General features: G+C 49.7%; 1 protein-coding gene across 3 annotated transcripts in view; it reads right to left on the reverse strand.

The window, feature by feature from the left end:
* Positions 1-14,959: 14,959 nt before the first annotated feature.
* The window catches only part of PRPSAP1 (phosphoribosyl pyrophosphate synthetase associated protein 1), a 40,782-nt gene continuing 39,026 nt past the window's right edge, over positions 14,960-16,715 (reverse strand). For 2 of the 3 annotated variants that reach the window (XM_030828510.1, XM_030828511.1), the window contains exon 8: positions 15,405-15,729. In XM_030828510.1, the coding sequence (XP_030684370.1) occupies positions 15,571-15,729 (159 nt within the window). In that variant the 3' untranslated portion in view covers positions 15,405-15,570. Of the gene's footprint in view, positions 15,730-16,715 lie in introns of all 3 variants that reach the window. The other variant, XM_003279105.4, reaches the window with a different exon arrangement.

Raw genomic sequence — 16,715 nt, forward strand, 5'->3', positions numbered from 1 at the left:
TCAGCTACTCGGGAACCTGAGGCAGGAGAATTGCTTGAACCTGGGAGATGGAGGCTGCTGTGAGATCATGCCATTGCGCTCCAGCCTGGGCGACAAGAGTGAAACTCCATCTCAAAAAAAAAAAAAAGAAAAGAAAAAGAAACACACTGATGTTCTGGGAGGCTAGGTCTCCATATTTTTGAGAATCTGCATATTTGAAAATGGCATGTACAAAAATATGTAATTTTTGTGGCCAGGTGCGGTGACTCACGCTTATAGTCCCAGCACTTTGGGAGGCCAAGGCGGGTGGATCATTTGAGGTCAGGACTTTGAGACCAGCCTGGCCAACATGGCAAAACCCCATCTCTACTGAAAATACAAAAATTAGCCGGGTGTGATAGTGCATGCCTGTAATCCCAGCTACTCAGGAGACTGAGGCAGGAGAATCCCTTGAACCCGGGAGGTGGAGGTTGCAGTGAGCCGAGATCGCGCCATTGCACTCCAGCCTGGGCAACAGAGTGAGACGCCTTCTCGAAAAAAAATATATATATATGTAATTTTTCTTCATAAAAGATGGGGAAAACTGCAAAATACAAGTGATCTCTCTGGACTTTTGCTTAGCCTTTAAATAAAGGACATAAGTAATTAATTAAGTTTAAAATATAAAGTCTGGGTCTGGCACGGTGGCTCACGCCTGTAATCCCAGCACTTTGGGAGGCCGAGGTGGACAGATCACAAGGTCAAGAGATTGAGACCATCCTGGCCAACATGGCGAAACCCCGTCTCTACTAAAAATACAAAAAAAAAAATTAGCTGGGCGTGGTGGCACGTGCTTGTCGTCCTAGCTACTTGGGAGGCCGAGTCACAAGAATCGCCTGAACCCAGGAGGAAGAGGTTGCAGTGAGCTGAGATCGCGCCACTGCACTTCAGCCTGGGTGACAGAGCAAGACTCCGTCTCAAAAAATAAATAAATAAAATAAAATAAAATATAAAGTTTGCTCCATTGTTGACCCATTGCTGCTGATAAAAGTGTATACTGGAAGGTATGTAAACCATATATTTAAAATGTATAGGCTGGGTACAGTGGCTCACGTCTGTCATCCCAGCATTTTGGGAGACCAAAGCAGGTGGATCATTTGAGGTCAGGAGTTCAAGACCAGCTTGGCCAACATGGTGAAACCTGGCCTCTACAAAAAATACAAAAATATTAGCCAGGCGTGGTACTGCACACCTGTAATCCCAGCTACTCAGGAGAATCACTTGAACCTAAAAGGCAGAGGATGCAGTGAGCTGAGATCACGCCACTGCACTCCAGCCTGTGCAACACAGCGAGACACCATCTCAAAAATAAATAAATAAATAAAATGTAAACATGCAAACCCATGGACCCAGAAACTCCATAGACAGGAATTTTCTCTATGAATTCTCGCCAAAGGATGCCAAGCTGTACATACAATGATGGGGTCTGCAGCACCGTTGATAAGGTAGATCATCAATAAGAGACTGAGATATTTCTGGTCACCAATACAGTAGATGCTATGAAACCATGAAAAAGAAGAATGAACCACTGCCATTTCCAGCCAAGATGAAGTAACACAGGGGCTGGATTTACCCTCCTGTCTGTCACAAGAAAAAACAAAACCGAGGCTGGGCGCAGTGGCTCACGCCTGTAATCCCAGCACTTTGGGAGGCCGATGTGGGTGGATCACGAGGTCAGGAGTTCAAGACCAGCCTGATCAACATGGTGAAACCCTGTCTTTACTAAAAATACAAAAACTAGCTGGGTGTGGTGGCGCATGCCTATAATCCCAGCTACTTAGGAGGCTGAGGCAGGAGAATTGCTTGAACCCAGGAGGCAGAGGTTGCAGTGAGCCGAGATAGCACCATTGCACTCCAGCCTGGGAGACAGAGTGAGACTCCATCTCAAAAAAAAAAAAAAAAAACCAACAACACCTATGAAACGGTGGTTTCCTAGACACTGGATATCAAGTTATGGAGGACAGTTATCCCCAAGCAGTGGAGAAAGGAAAACTGGGAACCCTGTATCACCCTGGCTTGCTGCCTTGCTGGAGTTTCCAGACTGCAGTGCAGGGAGAGGGAATTGAGGTGGAGCCCAGCAGACTCTCTGAGATGAGGAGACAGAAGTGAGCATTCAGGGAGATTCAGCAACTGAAGGTCACAGGATAGAGTATCAGAAAGAAGGGAGTTATCCAGGTGTGGTGGCTCATGCCTGTAATCCCAGAACTTTCAGCGGGTAGATTACCTGAGGTTGGCAGTTTGAGACCAGCCTGGCCAACAAGGCGAAACCCCATCTCTACTAAAAATACAAAAATTAGCCAGGCACGGTGGCACACGCTTGTAGTCACAGCTACTTGGGAGGCTGAGGCAGGAGAATCACTTGAACCCAGGAGGCAGAGGTTGCGGTGAGCTGAGATCGCGCCACTGCACTCCAGCATGAGTGACAGTGTGGCTCTGTCTCAAAAAAAAAAAAAAAAATTAACCAGAAAGGGAGGTAACAGAAAGCCCACTCCAGAGGTCTGTGGAGGATCCCCTCTGAGTGATCAGCACACATTTGATGAGTACATGCCTGTGGGGAGACGTCCCAAGACTGGGGAAAGAACCACCTGCAGGGCTTGAAGAAGCAGTGCCCTGCCTGCCATGGGGCTGGACATGGTGCTTGTTCTTATCAACTAGTTTCGAAAAACTCATCATTCAAGTAGCACAGAGCAGAGTGTACTCAGAAAAGTATTGCCTCAGAAGTGGAGAATAATCAGCCCTAGACTGAACACACCTAAGGACCCACCTAACAAATCATAAAATCATAAAAGCAAGGCCTGAAGCAATCAAACTGTTTTTAAGTAGCTGTGTCCTGGGGGAAAAAGGCTCAAGAAAATGTATAAGAATACAAAAATATGGCCGGGTGCGATGGCCCACACCTGTAATCCCAACACTTTGGGAGGCCAATGCGGGTGGATCACCTGAGTGCAGGAGTTCGGGACCAGCCTGGCCAACATGGTGAAACCCAGCCCAGCTAGGTATAGCTATATTTCTTATGTTCAAAAGGTAGACATATAGAAGATATTTTTTAAAGACCTAAATTGAACTAATGGAGATTGGACAGGCACAGTGGCTCAAGTGAGCCATGATCATGCCACTGGACTCCAGCCTGGGCACCCAGCTAATTTTTGTATTTTTGGTAGAGATGGGTTTTCACCATGTTGGCCAGGCTGGTCTCGAACTCCTGACCTCAAGTGATCTGGCTGCCTCAGCCTCCCAAAGGGCTAGGATTACAGGCATGAGTCATCGCAACCGGCCATTTTTTTTTTAGACAGAGTCTCACTCTGTCGCCCAGGCTGGAGTACAGTGGCACGATCTCGGCTCACTGCAAGCTCCGCCTCCCGGGTTCACGCCATTCTCCTGCCTCAGCCTCCTGAGTAGCTGGGACTACAGGTGCCCGCCACCACGCCCGGCTAATTTTTTGTATTTTTAGTAGAGACGGGTTTCACCATGTTGGCCAGGATGGTCTTGATCTCCTGACCTCGTGATCCGCCCGCCTCAGCCTCCCAATGTGCTGGGATTACAGGCATGAGCCACTGCACCCGGCCACGTGACTGGCCTTTTAAAAACTTTTTGTAGAGATGGGGTCTCAATATGTTGCCCAGGCTGGTCTCAAACTCCTGGCCTCAAGCACTTCTCTCACCTTGACTTCCCAAAGTACTGGGATTAAAGGTGTGAGCAACCATGCCCGACCTCTTTGTCTTTTTTTTTTTTTAAAACAGAGTCTCGCTCTGTCGCCCAGGCTGGAGTTCAGTGGCACAATCTTGGCTTACTGCAACCTCTGCCTCCTGGGTTCAAGCAATTCTCCTGCCTCAGCCTCCCGAGTAGCTGGGATTACAGGCGCGTGCCACCACGCCCGGCTAATTTTTGTATTTTTAGTAGAGATGGGGCTTCACCATATTGGTCAGGCTGGTCTCAAACTCCTGACCTCAAGTGATCCATCTGCCTCGGCCTCCCGAAGTGCTGGAATTATAGGTGTGAGCCACTGCGCCCGGCCCTGAATGTAGTTTTTATTTGCTTTTGTAGCTTTTCAAACTTTCTTTACAGTCTGTCCTGAAATGCAGGGATCTTACCTTATTAGTGGGCCATGGTGACAGACCCTGGAAATAAAACCTCTGTAGGGGGCCCTTTGCCGATGGTGACTTTTGCACACAGGCATGCATCCGTCTGTCTTGAGACAGTGTACAGATGACCAAATTGTTTTCTGATCCCCCACCTACCTTCACCTGAATAAAATCAAGCTGGATATGTTCAAATGGCCCTCAAAGATGAGGCTTAACTTCCCTTTTGGTCTTGACATCCCTCCCGCTGGCTTTGGGCAAGTGGGTTATCAAAACAATCAAGCCAACTTTGAGGGTCATTTTAAAATGTAGACGGAAGCAGGGTGAAGAGTAAAGCTTTTGGCTCCGCCAAGTGCATTTTGGGGAGCGCCAAATATCTGGGTACAAAAGACAACCTGGGATCTCCAGGACCGTTTCCTGATTTTTTTTCTTTAACATGTCCTAACATTACAACAAATGAGCCAAAATCTTGAACAAAAGCATATGATAGGCCAGGGCGGTAGCTCACGCCTGTAATCCCAGCCCTTTGGGAGGCTGAGGCGGGTGGATCACTTGAGCTCTGGAGTTTGAGACCAGCCTGGGCAACATGACAACACCCTGTCTCTACTAAAAATACAAAAATTAGCTGGGTATGGTGGTACGCGCCTGTAGTCCCAACTACCAGGGAGGCTGAGGCAGGAGGACTGCTTGAGCCCCAGAGGGGAAGGTTGCATTGAGCCGAGATCACACCACTGAACTCCAGCCTGGGTGACGACAGAGCGAGACTGTCTCAAAAAAAATGAAGAAGTCCATTTGGGACTCAAAATACATTCATTGATTCTAAGATGCACATCCTGCCCCCACACCCACACATACATTTTAACATCTCTGAAATCAGGATGTATCTTAAGAGTTGGTGGTGTTTTATGATTTTTTTTTTTTTTTTTTTTTTTGAGACAGGGTCTCACTCTGTCACCCAGGTTGGAGTGCGGTGGTGCAATCTCGGCTCACTGCAACCTCTGCCTCCCAGGTTCAATAGATTCTCCTGCCTCAGCCTCCCGAGTATCTGGGATTACAGGCTCCTGCCACCACACTCTGCTTCAGCCTCCTGAGTACTTGGGATTACAGGCGTGTGCCACCATGCCCGGCTCATTTTTGTATTTTTAGTAGAGACGGCGTTTTACCACGTTGGCCAGGCTGGTCTGCAACTCCTGACCTCAGGTGATACCCCCACCTCAGCCTCCCGAAGTGCTGGGATTCCAGGTGTGAGCCACTGCACCGGCGGCACTATTTCTTTTCTTCTTTTTTTTTTTTTTTTTTTTTTTGAGACGGAGTCTCGCTCTGTCGCCCAGGCTGGAATGCAGTGGTGTGATCTCAGCTCACTGCAAGCTCCGCCTCCTGGGTTTGCGCCATTCTCCTGCCTCTGCCTCCCGAGTAGCTGGGACTACAGGCGCCCACCACCACGCCCGGCGAATTTTTTGTATTTTTAGTAGAGATGGGGTTTCACCGTGTTAGCCAGGATGGTCTCAATCTCCTGACCTTGTGATCTGTCTGCCTCGGCCTCCCAAAGTGCTGGGATTACAAGCGTGAGCCACCGCTCCTGGCCGGCACTCATTATTTCTAATTCCTATCATCCTCAGAAATGACAGGGGTCTCATCTGATGCCCTTAATGAAAACTGTACCGACCTTTCTAGGACCCTGTTCCCCCCCACCCCCACCTCTGTAGCTGTTACATCCATTTGTCTAGGACTTCAAGGTGTTTGTTCTGAAAAACCATTATTTTGGTTTTAGTCACTATGGTGTGCTGAATATAAGCTCCCAAAGATATCCATGTCCCCATACCCTGAACCTGGGAGCATTACCTTATGTGGCAAAAGGGACTTTGCAGGTACAATTAAGCAATTAAGGATCTTGAGACGGAGGGAGTATCCTGGATTATCCAGGTGGATGCAGTGATGAAGTCACAAAGGTCCTTACAAGAAGGAGGCTGAAGCTGATGTGGCCAGAACCAGGGGCTGCCAGCCACACTTAGAGGCTGAAAATGACCAGGAAATGGATTCTCCCCCCAGAGCTGCCAGAGGAAACCAGCCCTGCCAACACCTTGACTTCTGCCCAGTGAAACTGGTACTGGCCTTGTGTCCTCCCGAATTGTAAGATAACAGATCTGTGTGGTTTTAAGCCACACAGATCGGTCTCTGGTCATTTGTTGGAACAGCCACAGGAAGCGCATACTGTCCCCTTTTTCCTCCCGAGGCACTGCATGACTGACTGGTTAGTCTTTCCAGTTTACCTACTTTTGTGTTTTTTGAGATGGAGAGTGCAGTGGTGAGATCTCAGCTCACTGCAACCTCCGCCTCCCGAGTTCAAGAGATTCTCCTGCCTCAGTCTCCCGAGTAACTGCGATTACAGGTGTGCACCACCACACCTACCTAATTTTTGTATTTTTGGTAGAGACAGGGTTTCATCATGTTGCCCAGGCTGGATTCGAACTCCTAGACACAAGTGATCTGCCCCCCTCGACTTCCCAAAGTGCTGGGATTACAGGCTGGAGCCATCGCGCCCGGCCCCTCTTGCAACATGTTTCTGATGCTGCTTTCCTCTGAGAATGAGCCCTGAAATCAGAACATGGTCCTGGAGATCCCAGATTGTCTTTTGTACCCAGATATTTGGCACTCCCCAAGACGGCCACTTGGTGGAGCCAAAAGCTTTACTCTTCACCCTGCTTCTGTCTACATTTTTTTTTTTTTTTTTTTTTTTTGAGACGGAGTCTCGCTTTTTCACCCAGCCAGGCTGGAGTGCAGTGGCTCAATCTCGGCTCACTGCAAGCTCCGCCTCCCGGGTTCACGCCATTCTCCTGCCTCAGCTTCTCCGAGTAGCTGGGACTACAGGCGCCCGCCACCACGCCCGGCTAATTTTTTGTATTTTTAGTAGAGACGGGGTTTCACCGTGGTCTACGATCTCCTGACCTCGTGATCCGCCCGCCTCGGCCTCCCAAAGTGCTGGGATTACAAGCGTGAGCCACCGCGCCCGGCCGCTTCTGTCTACATTTTCAAATGGCCCTCAAAGTTGGCTTGATTGTTTTGATAACCCACTTGCCCAAAGCCAGCGGGAGGGATGTCAGGACCAAAAGGGAAGGTAAGCCTCATCTTTGAGGGCCATTTGAACATATCCAGCTTGATATTATTCAGGTGAAGGTAGGTGGGGGATCGGAAAACAATTTGGTCATCTGTACACTGTCTCAAGACAGACAGATGCATGCCTGTGTGCAAAAGTCACCACCAGCGGCTGGGCACGGTGGCTCACACCTGTAATCCCAGCACTTTGGGAGGCCAAGGCGGGCGGATCATGAGGTGAGGAGATCGAGACCTTCCTGGGTAACACCGTGAAACCCTGTCTCTACTAAAAATACAAAAAGAAATCAGCCGGGCATGGTGGCGGGCGCCTGTAGTCCCAGCTACTCTGGAGGCTGAGGCAGGAGAATGGCGTGAACCCGGGAGGTGGAGCTTGCAGTGAGCCGAGATCGCGCCACTGCACTCCAGCCTGGGTAATAGAGCAAAACTCTGTCTCAAAAAAAAAAAAAAAAAAAAAAGTTGCCACCAGCAAAGGGCCCCCTACAGAGGTTTTATTTCCAGGGTCTGTCACCATGGTCCACTAATAAGATCCCTGCATTTCAGGACAGACTGTAAAGAAAGTTTGAAAAGCTACAAAAGCAAATAAAAACTACTCTCAGGTACGATTTTCTATTGATCCAGTGGGTTGGCAAAGCTCAAAAAATTGGGTGCAAACATACAGCGCTGGGGGGATGTCAGGGAACAAGCTCTCTCTCCCATGATGGTGGGGGTCTACACTGGAACAGCAGCCATGGAAGGCAATTTATCAATGGCTAGCCAAATCACTAACACACACCCCTTTCTAGGGATGCATGTTATTCACACATGAATGTCACCTTGTTCTTAAGATTGGAAAAACCATTTAAAACACCCATATCAATGAAACTTACGAACTATGAACATCCATAGAACAGAATCCTGTGCAGCTGTACAAATCGAGAGGTTCTGGGGAGCCCCACCCAAGACCACGGCCCAGGCCCCCACTGGTTCACCGCTTGTGAGCCTCTCCAGCCGTCCGTAATCGCCTGCTCCAGCTCTTCCCAGGTGACCATGGTGACTTCTTCCGCACCAGGAACCAAACTCAGCTTCCGGCTGACTAGTTGCTGACAGTGACAGACAAGACATACACAAGAAGCTTTAGGAACAGACTTGGTCTGACAGGATCTGGGTGGGTCCTTCACAGCCCCAGCCCCAGGGAGAATTCATCACCCTTCAAGTGACCAGCGAAGGTTGGGCAGCCAGTTCTCTGTCCCATGTGAGCACCCAGTAGAGCACTGGGCAGGAATGGGACAGATTTCCCTCCAACCCAGGGGCAGAGACTTGAGAAGCAGAGGGCACACACTGCCTGCCCTGGATGGACAAGCCCTGGAGAGGGGGCCACACTGAGAGAGGGCCAGCCCCCTGGAGAGCCCTCTCCCATGGAACCGGCTGGTATTACCACGAATTTCTCCCGATCTTTGAATAGCTTCTCTAGTTCATCAACCCGCTGTAAAAGTACCTGGAAGAAGAGTTCAGGAAAGGAGAATGACAGTGGCCCCTACACACGCACACTCACATGCACGCACACACACAGATGCGCACACACACTCACACTCACACACACACGCATACTCGCACACTCACACACTGACTCAGTGCCAGGAGATGAGGAAAGGGGGAATTTGTGTGGCTCTTATGGAAAGGGAGGGTTTCTTCTACTTGGGTTTTTTTGGTTTCTTTTTTTTGTTTTTTTTTTTTTTGAGACAGGGTCTTGCTCTGTCACCCAGGCTGCAGTGCAGTGGTGCCACCACAGCTCACTGCAGCCTCAACCTCTCAGGCTCAAATGATCCTCCCACCTCAGCCTCCTGAGTAGCTGGGACTTCAGGCATGCACCACCACATCCAGCTAATTTTAAACAGTTTTTTGTTGAGATAAGATCTTGCCATGTTGCCCAGGCTGGTCTCGAACTCCTGGGTCCAAGCAATCCTCCCGCCTCGGCCTCCCACAGTGCTGGGATTACAGGCAGGAGCCCCTGCCTTCTACCTGGTTTTTACCTGGCCGGTCAGCCCAGGCTCCTGGGTCTTTTCCCAGCCAAGTGCAGGAAGGGAAGTGAGATGCAGTGGAGGGCCTGGCTGGTAGCACAGCAGGAGTAAGTGCTGCTGCAGGGATGGGACCCTCTGGTCCTGGGATTCAGTTCGCTCCAACCCACTCATGAAAGCCTGTAGGATGAGGCCCACCTTGCCTTGCAAGAAAGGAAGGGTGCCAGGCACCTCAACAATAGCTGAACATCTGTGCTGTCTAAAGAGAAAAGCACCTCAAAAGAACCAAAGCAAATCGCTACAACATAAGGTGCTTACTATCATATTTGGAATTAAGAAAAAATATATTAATAAATAAAAATAAATTACTTTTTATAACTTTTGCAAACTTCTAGAATCTAAGATTAGCTAAAAATTAAAACAAAAGGCCAGGCGCAGTGGCTCTTGCCTGTAATCCCAACACTTTGGGAAGCCAATGCAGGAGGATCACTTTAGGTCAGGAGTTCGAGACCAGCCTGGCCAACATGGCAAAACCCCATCTCTACTAAAAGTACAAAAATTAGCTGGGCATGGTGGTGTGCACCTATAATCCTAGCTACTCGGGAGGCTGAGGCAGGAGAATTCCTTGAACCCAGGAGATGGAGTTGCAGTGAGCCGACAATGTGCCACTGCACTCCAGCCTGGGTGACTGAGACTGTTTCAAAAAAAAAAAAAAAAAAACCAAAAAAATTAAAACAAAAAAAACCCCACCACACTTTAAAGTTTGAAATGGAAAGCAGAGATGCTTCCCAGAGCAAAAGTGAATTGGTGCTGGGGTCTTTTTTTTTTTTTTTTTGAGACGGAGTCTCGCTGTGTCGCCCAGGCTGGAGTGCAGTGGCGCGATCTCTGCTCACTGCAAGCTCCGCCTCCCCGGTTCACGCCATTCTCCTGCCTCAGCCTCTCAGAGTAGCTGGGACTACAGGCGCCCGCCACCACGCCCGGCTAATTTTTTTTGTATTTTTAGTAGAGACGGGGTTTCACCGTGGTCTTGATCTCCTGACCTTGTGATCCGCCCGCCTCGGCCTCCCAAAGTGCTGGGATTACAAGCGTGAGCCACCGCGCCCGGCGGTGCTGGGGTCTTGAGACCTGGGGTGATATGGCAGGAGGGCATGAGTGGCCAGGGCTCCCCTGCTGGGGCTTGGCCTCTTCTTCCTGCCTCTTCCCGGCCTCTTTTTCCCCTCCTGTCTCTCCTCTTGGCCTCCCCATCCAGCTTCCTTCCTAGTTGCTTCTGCTTTTTCTTTCAGAACCAACCTAAGGTGGCTCTGAGATACGCACGTGTCTATTACCTCCTGGCACTGACCTGCGTTGCCTCCTGCTGTTCACTGGACAATACTTATGCTCAATGATTATATGCACTTGTCCCTCCAAGAAAACAAAAGTCCAGTTGAAGGCAGGGCTCAGTAGCTCACGCCTGTAATCCCACCACTTTGGGAGGCCGAGGCGGGCAGATCACTTGAGGTCAGGAATTTGAGACCAGCCCCGCCAACATGGTGAAACTCCTTCTCTACTGAAAATACAAAAATTAGCCAGGTGTGGTGGCGCGTGCCTATAATCCCAGCTACTCCGGAGGCTGAGGCAGGAGAATCGCTTCAGTCTGAGAGGCGGAGGTTGCAGTGAGCCGAGACTGCACCACTGCACTTCAGCCTGGGTGACAGAGTGAGACTCCGTCTCAAAAAAAAAAAAAAAAAAAAGTCCAAGTGAAACTGTCCCTTGCCTGCTGTGGCTTGTGTCATGGCCACAGGGAGCTGACTCCCCTTCTCTGGGAGACTTTGTCCTCAACACCTATCTCTTTATGTCTTTATTCTTTTTAAAAAGGGAATTCACTCTAAGAATCTCCTGAGAAGTTGCTGGCCCCACTCTGAGCCAGCTCTGGGTCCTTGGATGTCTGGTAAGTGGTGGGCGAACCCCTCCCGTAAACAGGGGCTAGGAAGGAGCGGGGTGGGATGGGGCTACTACGCTCGGGAGGTGGGGTCCCCAGGCCCCTCCAGCTCGGGGAGGCCCTGGGCCTTTTGGTGGCGTTCTTTTATGATTTTCACGTCTTGCAGCCCCGTGGACTGCAAGATAGAGCATGGGCCGCTCTATCTAGCCAGTCGCACTGAGGTCTGGCACCTCCTCGGTCCCCATCCCCTCCGTCCCCACCACCGCTCGCCCCTCCACGGTGGTGGGGACTCGGCTAGGCCTGGAGGAGGCAGACGGCCTGCACGTGCCTCCGTGTGCGCGCTCACCCTGGCAAAGCTGAGCTCCTCGGTGGCATCCTTCGTGATACTCCCAGTCCGCACCCTATTGAGCGCCCGCACGCCCACCTCCTGCTCCTCCGGCCACTCTCGCACAGCCAGGTCGAGCCCGCTGGCCTGGGAGAAGTGCTGCACGTGCGTGGCGATGCCCTGCACCTGGCCGTCCATGCGCTTGAGCTGCTTGCTCAGGTCCTCCACCTGGCCGCCCAGGTCCTTTACTTGGCTCTCCAGCGCTGACGAAGGCTCCCGGCCCACGCCCCTGCGCTTCTCCCGGGGCGCCCCCTTGGGCACCTCCTTGGGCGCGGGCAGGTGTGGGGTGCCGAGCGAGCTCCGGACGGACTGCAGCGAGCGGCTGGGCTTGGGCGACGAGGCCTGGAAGTCGATCCGGGTATTTTGGAGGTCAAGGTTCTTGAGCATGGCCACGATGAGCGTGTGCAGGGCCGTGAAGTTGACGGCGCCCACCTCTGGGGTGCCGATGGAGAGGTCCGCCAGCTCCCGGAGGGAGACTGTGGTCGCGGGCGGCATCGTGGCTGTCAGGAGCTGTGTGCCGCCGCGGGGCGCCGGCCGACCACTTCCCGCTCACTGCGCGCCGCGCCTTGGGGCCTTTCGGGGCCCTGCGAGGTCCTTGGGGCGCCCCCGCCCCGGGTCCCGCCGCGCCGGGCGAGTCACTGGACGCAGCTCCTGCCTCCAGGGAATCTGCGCCTCCACTCCCCGGCGGGGTCCGCGATGGCCACCCCTCCGTTGTCTGTCGCCAGGCTCGGGTCCCCGAGCTGGAGCCCTGGACTCCCAGTCCCCACGCCGGCGGACGTTTGAGACGTGGGGGCCCCCCGCGTGCCCTGAAGATTACAGGTAAGAACACGCCTCACTGTGAGCCAGGGGGGGAAGCAAAGGCCACCACAAGGATCACAAGGGGAGCCTTGGCAACAGGGGCTGAGGAGGCCTCCTAAGATTCAGCTAGACTCCATCCATCCCCTTAATCTAGAAAAGCCAGGATTCACTCACTCTTGGCGGGGCCACTTAAGGACAAAAAGACCTGAGGGTTTCCTGGCAACCATGCTTTGTGTCATCAGCTGCGTCCATTCCACAGAGTGGTGGCCCTATGTCTAAGGGATGCAGTCCTGGGGCCTTAGTCCCCTGCAGACAGTCCACATATTTTGTTCAATCAAAGGTGAAGCAACTTGGAAAATACAACCCACTCACTACTCAGGCAGTTCCAATTAGCCACCAGACGACTAATTGGTGGCTAATTGTCCCTTTTCTGTGCTGCCATAATTTTTTTTTCACTTTTGGGAGGGAGTCTTGCTCTGTCGCCCAGGCTGTAGTGCAATGGCATGATCTCGGCTCACTGCAACCTCTGCCTCCTGGGTTGACGCGATTCTCCTGCCTCAGCCTCCCGAGTAGCTGGGATTACAGACGCGCGGTACCATGCCCGGCTAATTTTTTGTATTTTTAGCAGAGATGGGGTTTCACTATGTTGGCCAGGCTGGTCTTGAACTCCTGACCTCAGGTGATCCACCCTCCTCGGCCTCCCAAAAGCGCTGGGATTACAGGTACAGGTGTAAGCCACTGCGCCCAGCCTGCCATAAATTAATTGATCTCAAAAAACGGCCAGGTTTGGTGGCTCACACCTGTAATCCCAGCACTTTGGGAGGCCTAGGCAGGTGGATCACCTGAGGTCAGGAGTTCAAGGCCAGCCTGGCCAACATAGTGAAACCCCATCTCTGCTAAAAATACAAAAAATTAGCCGGGCATGGTACCGCGCGTCTGTAATCCCAGCTACTCGGGAGGCTGAGGCAGGAGAATCGCGTCAACCCGGGAGGCAGAGGTTGCAGTGAGCCGAGATTGCACCATTGCACTCCAGCCTGGGCGACAGTGCGAGACTCCGTTTCAAAAAAAACAAAAAACACTCACCTGGTCAAGTGTCCATGCTTCAGCTCATTACAAAGCAGGATTAAACAGCACAAGACAAATCTGGTGTTAAAAATTGAGACATGACTTCCCTATACCAGATTCTTCCCAAAAACGTATAAATAAAACTTCCTAACAGAAGCGCGGCAAGGCTACTTGAAGAGAACCTATGAGTGTGTGCCATGCACAGCCAGCCTCCTCCGTGAGCTCTCCATCTGCAGATTTAACCAACCAGGACTGAACACGTACAGATTTCTGTCATGATTCTCTAAACAATACAGCATGATCACCATTTACACAGGATATTGCAGTATCCAGGATGTGCATAGCTTCTATGCAGATACTACACCATTTTCTATCAGGGACTTGCACATCCATGGGCAGGAGGCTGAGTCCTAGAACCAATCACCCAAGGATTGTAAGGAATAACTGTACTATTTTAACTACTGTTCAAGTTCAGATTTTTCACTTCAGCCTGAGTGGTACTGTTTATTTAATTGAAGGATTTTCGATCATCATTATATTCCAGTAACTTGGTACACAGTAGGCCTTTAAGGGGTTATCAAAGTAACTAGTTCTTTGCAGTTTTTTTTTTTTTTTTTTTTTGAGATGGAATCTTGCTCTGTCACTTGGGCTGGAGTGCAGTGGCACAATCTCAGCTCACTGCAATCTCTGCCTCTCGGGTTAAACCAATTAATTCTCCCGCCTCAGCCTCCTGAGTAGCTGGGATTACAGGCGTGCACCGCCGCCCCCCCGCCCCCCAACACCCGGCTAATTTTTGTATTTTTAGTAGAGACAGGGTTTCACCATATTGGCCAGGCTGGTCTCAAACTCCTGACCTCAAGTCATCTACCCACCTTGGCCTCCCAAAGTGCTGGGATTACAGGCGTGAGCCACGACACCCGGCCTCTTTGTAGTCTTTTTATGCTTTTAACTTAGCTGGGCTAATTTTTGTATTTTTAGTAGAGATGGGATTTTGCCATGTTGGCCAGGCTGGTCTCAAACTCTTGACCTCAGGTGATCTATCTGCCTTGGCCTCCCAAAGTACAGGGATTACAGGCATAAGACACGATCCCTGGCCTTTTTTTTTTTTTTTTTTTTTTTTTTTTTTTTTTTTTTGAGACAGGGTGTTGCTCTGTCACCCAGGATGGATGGCAGTGGTACAATCATAGTTCACTGCAGCTTCAACCTCCTTGGCTCAGGCAATCCTCCCACCTCAGCCTCCCAAGGTAGCTGGAACTACAGGCACATGCTACCAATGCCTGGCTAATTTTTGTATTTTTTGTAGAGATGGGGGGTTTCGCCATGTTTCCCAGGCTGGTCTCAAACTCCTGGGCTAAAGCAATCCTCCTTGCCTCAGCCTCCCAAAGTACTCAGATTATAGGCGTGAGCCACCACACCCAGCCTTTTTTTTTTTTTTTTTTTTTTTTAAGATTTAAAATATAGTATTCAACAAGGATTTAGCTTCAACACTTAGGAAGAGGGTGGAACCTGGGAAAGTGTTTGTGTCCAGCCACAGACCTGAATGCTGTTCTGTATCCATGGTCTTCTGCCACCTAATGAAAAGACTAGCAAGACAACAAATTCTTTTATTTGCAACTTCAGAGCCACTCAGATACCCAGAGGTGGGATGCTATTTTCTAATCTGACATCCTTGGGAGATGTAACAACATGAATGCTTCATATTTCAATGGCTGTAGGCATAACAATTTCTGAAAGAAAAATACGATTCTCTATAAAAGACTTGAAGTTGATTTGGGAGAGGCCAACTGGATAGTAATAGGGCCACAGGCGCTCAGCTTCCCTAACCAGGTTCGACATCAATACCTCCATTTCCCTGGAGCTGAAACAACTAAATGAACATTATAGAGTTAAGACTTTATGTGCCTTTAACTCCTCTTTAGTATCAATAAGATTTTCAGATTATTTTCAAGAAAGCAGCTAGAACTTTTAAGGAACAGGGCTGATGACAGCAGAGATGTAAGGCCATTTTATGATATTTATCCATTAGATCTGTCTTCTTCCTGACTCTTTTAATCCCTCCTCCCCATGAATCCGGGCAAAAGAGAATATCTAACTCCAGGCTGTTTCCAGTCCTCCCTTGCAAGGAAACACTGTATCACTCATGGCACTGCTTTTTCCATGTTTCCCTCAAGAGGTCCAGGGTTGAGACCCTAGTGAAAGCTAGTCATCCACAGTGATGTTTCGGAAAAGGTAGGCCATGGACTCTCCATTGTGGATTCTCCGAATGGCTTCAGAAAGAATCAAACTGATATCCACAGTCTTTATCTTGGGACACTGCAGCTTCTGAACCTCATGAGGGACAGTATTCGTCACCACCACCTAGTCACACAGTGATGGAAAACAAATACTGTTACTGAAGTCTGTTCCAAACTGGTTACACAGAAAAGCTTATGTAACATTGAGTCCCCACAGCCTAAGTTCCAAACTACAAAACCTTGTTCTACTGAGTATAGTTTTTATAAACCAAACCGAACTAATTTTATGCAAAGGAAAAGTTACATGGCCTCAGAACACAAGACGAAAATCTTAGGAATGGCATGGTCTCCACCCAGAAACACAGTGAGCCCCAGTGCTATGCAAAACTCTCAGATCATAAGGGAAGAATTCCAGCCTCAAGAGAAATGCTCCTAGGGTGTCAAATTAAAGTACCCAAGCAAACTGTTATGCAAATAGACATATACAGTCCCTCAGCATAACTCTCAACTTATGATAGGGTTATGTCTGGATAAACACATTGTTATAAGTTGAAAATATTTTAAGTAGAAAATGCATTTAGGCTGGGCACAGTGGCTCATGCTTGTAATCCTAGCACTTTGGGAGGCCGAGGCGAGTGGATCACCTGAGGTCAGGAGTTCGAGACCAGCCTAGCCAACACGGTGAAACCCCGTTTCTACGAAAAATACAAAAATTAGGCCTGGTGGTCGGCGCATGTAATCCCAGTTACTTGGGAGACTGAGGCAGGAGAATCACTTGAACCCGGGAGGCAGAGGTTGCAGTGAGCCAAGACTGCTACACTGCACTCCCAGCCTAGGCAACAGAGCAAGATTCCATCTCAAAAAAAAAAAAAAATGCATTTAATACACCTAAGCTACTAAACATCATTAACTTGGCCTAGCCCTACCTTAAACATGCCCAGAACAGTTACATTAGACTGTAGTTGGCAAAATCATCTAGGGCAAAGGCTTTCATTTTATAATAAAAGCGATTATTTTAAAATAAAGTGTTGAATATCTCAAGTAATTTATCGAATACTACACATTACATCGTAATTGCAATGGTTTTGCATCATCATAAAGTCAAAAAAT

This window comes from Nomascus leucogenys, chromosome 14, assembly GCF_006542625.1.
Source record: "Nomascus leucogenys isolate Asia chromosome 14, Asia_NLE_v1, whole genome shotgun sequence".
NCBI classification, from domain to species: domain Eukaryota; kingdom Metazoa; phylum Chordata; class Mammalia; order Primates; family Hylobatidae; genus Nomascus; species Nomascus leucogenys.